The following is a 3,231-nucleotide window of genomic DNA, read 5'->3' as shown; positions in this document are numbered from 1 at the left end:
ATCAAGGGCACAAATGAGATGCATTAAATCATGATGAACAGGATAATCCTACACAAATAACACAAGATTGAATCCACTTCAACTATTGTATTACAAATGGATGGTGATGAGATGGTGATGATGAGGATAATGAAGGTGGTGGTGGTGGTGGTGGTGACGATGAATCCCTCTTGATGCGGAGTAGCAGCAGCAAAATCGTGGATCGGTTCTCCCTCCGGAGGCTAGGATTATCTCTTCTGGATGTGTTTTGGGCGTCTCTACCTCTCTGCTCCCCGATTCGACTTCACGGTGCAGAAATAGTGGATGAGGCGGCGGCACTGGCACCTCATACGACCGCTCATCCGAGCGGGTGCGCTCGTATGAAAGGCCATCTTTGGCACTGGAGGCACTACGGGAGCTCGTCCATTGGTTTATTTGTTTCATTCTTTTATTTAGATGATTATCACATTAAATGATGTGATTCCACCACCATTTTCTAGGATTCCTTCCATAAAACTTTATTTACTCCAAAAGACATTACTTGTGGAATACCGACAAAAAGTAGTGTGCGAACGCGGTAAAACTCCTCAAAGCCTAACATGTAGGCACAACATAACTATCAAAATTATCACATAAACTGGACTAATCAACTCCTGCAAGATAAAAGGTTTCCTCGTCCCGAGCAAATGCCGCAGCTTGTAAGAAAGAGGTCATCTTTATTATGAGTTGCGGATAATCGAAATGAATGACTCCAATACATAATTCCAGAATTTGCCTCGTATGAGCAATCTTGTTGAGCACTATCATATTTCCATCTTAATTAGATGAGCATGAAGGCTTCCACACCTTACTATCAATCAGTTAGGAGACGTGTTCCAACTATGTGATAATTCACCTGTCTTTCAGACGAATAATTGAGATGCTTTATTTCTTAAGAGGTAGAACCATATCCAAAACAATGTTAGTTTCACTTTAATTCAGCCTATCCTTGAGTGGATCAAAATCTATGTCTTTTTTCTTTTTATGAGGAAGTGAAAAGATCCATTTGTTAAGAGAACTCTTTCTTTTTTGCGGGGTTGTTAAGAGAACTCTTGGAAGGGTTGAAATTCAAATGTTAGCCAGCTCATGGAAGCCTTGGGCACACATCATCAGAGAGGAGAAAAATATGTCTCTGTAGCAAAATAGCAACTTTTTTTTAGGGGCAGCAAAACAGCAACTGACAAATTACTAGCACAAGATGATTGTAAGATTTTTTTTCTCTCTCTCACGTCACTACAAGTTCGCCAGCTTTTATGTTAAGCAATGTGCAATTCTATAACCATTTGATTTAACTGAACTAAATTTTTTGTCATCACCAGAGTTTTAGAACATACTCCGAGAACGTATAAATGAGTACATGAGTATGACTGATGACAAAAAAACACTTAAATTCAGAGAACGTTTCTGCGTAACTAACTGTATTACAGAAAAACAGAAGGATCGCTCCCGGCTCCATTTTCATCATGAAGCCCATGATCAGGCGCCAAGTACAGCATTCCAACGCCAAGAGTAGTGCTGAAAGTAGCACAGAACAGAATCATGTTGCATCAAAGCATCAGAGATAAAACATACAGGATCTAAACAGCAGCACCTCTTCAGATGTACAGTTGGACCGCCATCCCCATCCACCTCGTTGCCATGCGGATGCAGAGGAGCTAGGTTTGTGAACAAACTGCACAATGAAATACAGTAAAAACAGAACAAAGGGGACTGGAGTCCCCTACCTATTTCGATCTCTGTATGAAGATCCAAACGAAAATTACCGCAACTAACTTTCTCTGCTGAGAAAATTTTAGGTGGCATAACAAGTTGGTGGTGACCAAATTCAAATAGGAAGAACCAACAATCCCATTGCATTCATATCCATCGCCTTCCACAGAGGAACTGACTACAGAGACCGATAGAACAACACACGCACTCTGACGAACTTACTGCATTCAGATCCATCGCCATCCACTAACTACACAGACCGATGGAACAGCAACGCACGCACGCACGCATTCAGAAACGAAACGCATAGCACCAGAACAGCAGCTAGCAGAGTCAGAGTCGACGGAGACTGGAGCAGCGGGCGCAGGCCTAGCCGCCGAAGCCGTAGAGGGTTCGCCCCTGGCGCTTGAGCGCGTAGACGACGTCCATGGCGGTCACGGTCTTGCGGCGGGCGTGCTCGGTGTAGGTGACGGCGTCGCGGATGACGTTCTCCAGGAAGATCTTGAGCACTCCGCGGGTCTCCTCGTAGATGAGCCCCGAGATGCGCTTCACGCCGCCCCTCCGAGCGAGACGACGGATGGCCGGCTTGGTGATGCCCTGGATGTTGTCGCGGAGCACCTTCCGGTGGCGCTTGGCGCCGCCCTTGCCGAGACCCTTCCCTCCCTTGCCGCGGCCAGACATCTTCGCTTCTCTGTGTGTGTGTGTTGCTGGTGGTGGTTGTTGCGGCGGTGTGGTGGTGGGGTGATGTGAATGGAGCTCGGGCGTGGGGGATTTTATAGCTGCGAAGTTTCAGGCGATGAGAAGGGCACGATCCGCGTGATGCGCGGTGCGGGCCGTCAGATGGGTGATGGATGGCTGTGAGTGGGGAGGAGGGGTGGCGCGGATCGGTGACGTGGCGGGAGCGGGGGCGTGGGCCGTGGGCGGGAGGTGTGTTTTCTCAGGATGGTCGGGGTGGACTTGTTTTTCTCTTTTTTTAAGCAACTCGGTGTGGACATTTTTTTTAGAAGGAACTCGGGGTAGGTCCTTTTGGGCCTTGGGAACACCTTCGGACTCGTTCACGTGTATTGGACCAGCCAGCTCCGGGACAGGTCTTTAAGTGAGCAGGCTCATGTAAAGACTATTTTTAGTTCTAAAAAAAATGTAAAGACTATGTGTTTCTCAAAAAAAATGTAAAGACTATATATTGTCTCAAAAAAAAGTAAAGAAAAATTCAACAGGTTTGTGAGGCACCCGGATTTTTTTTTGTTTATTCGTTTCCACTCAGGTTTTGTCTAATTTTTTTACATTTTCATAAAGAATGTTTGTGAATTTTTAAAACTTTGCCTTTTCAAAATTTATGAAATTTTTTAACCATTTTTTGAAATCGTCACCTTTTTTGAAATTCTAAACATAATTCACAAACAATTTAAATTCATGAACACTTTCAGAATTTATAAATATTTTTAAAATTCATGAAATTTTCTATTTCAACAACTAACACAAAATGTGATATCTACTTTTTCT

The 3,231-nt window shown here is 44.3% G+C and overlaps 1 protein-coding gene across 1 annotated transcript; it reads right to left on the bottom strand.

The window, feature by feature from the left end:
• Window positions 1-1,848: 1,848 nt before the first annotated feature.
• LOC123135812 (histone H4) lies at window positions 1,849-2,483 on the bottom strand. Its single transcript, XM_044555029.1, has one exon. It carries the CDS (start codon window positions 2,407-2,409, stop codon window positions 2,098-2,100), a length of 312 nt encoding a protein of 103 aa, XP_044410964.1. The 5' UTR covers window positions 2,410-2,483; the 3' UTR covers window positions 1,849-2,097.
• Window positions 2,484-3,231: the final 748 nt, after the last annotated feature.

Source organism: Triticum aestivum, chromosome 6B, assembly GCF_018294505.1.
Source record: "Triticum aestivum cultivar Chinese Spring chromosome 6B, IWGSC CS RefSeq v2.1, whole genome shotgun sequence".
NCBI lineage: Eukaryota > Viridiplantae > Streptophyta > Magnoliopsida > Poales > Poaceae > Triticum > Triticum aestivum.
The sequence above is the reverse complement of the archived record's forward strand: the minus strand, read 5'-3'. Positions and strand labels throughout refer to the sequence as shown.

Excerpts from the sequence above, each read along its gene's own strand:
- LOC123135812 (XM_044555029.1), bottom strand. The coding sequence starts at position 2,409 with ATGTCTGGCCGCGGCAAGGGAGGGAAGGGTCTCGGCAAGGGCGGCGCC.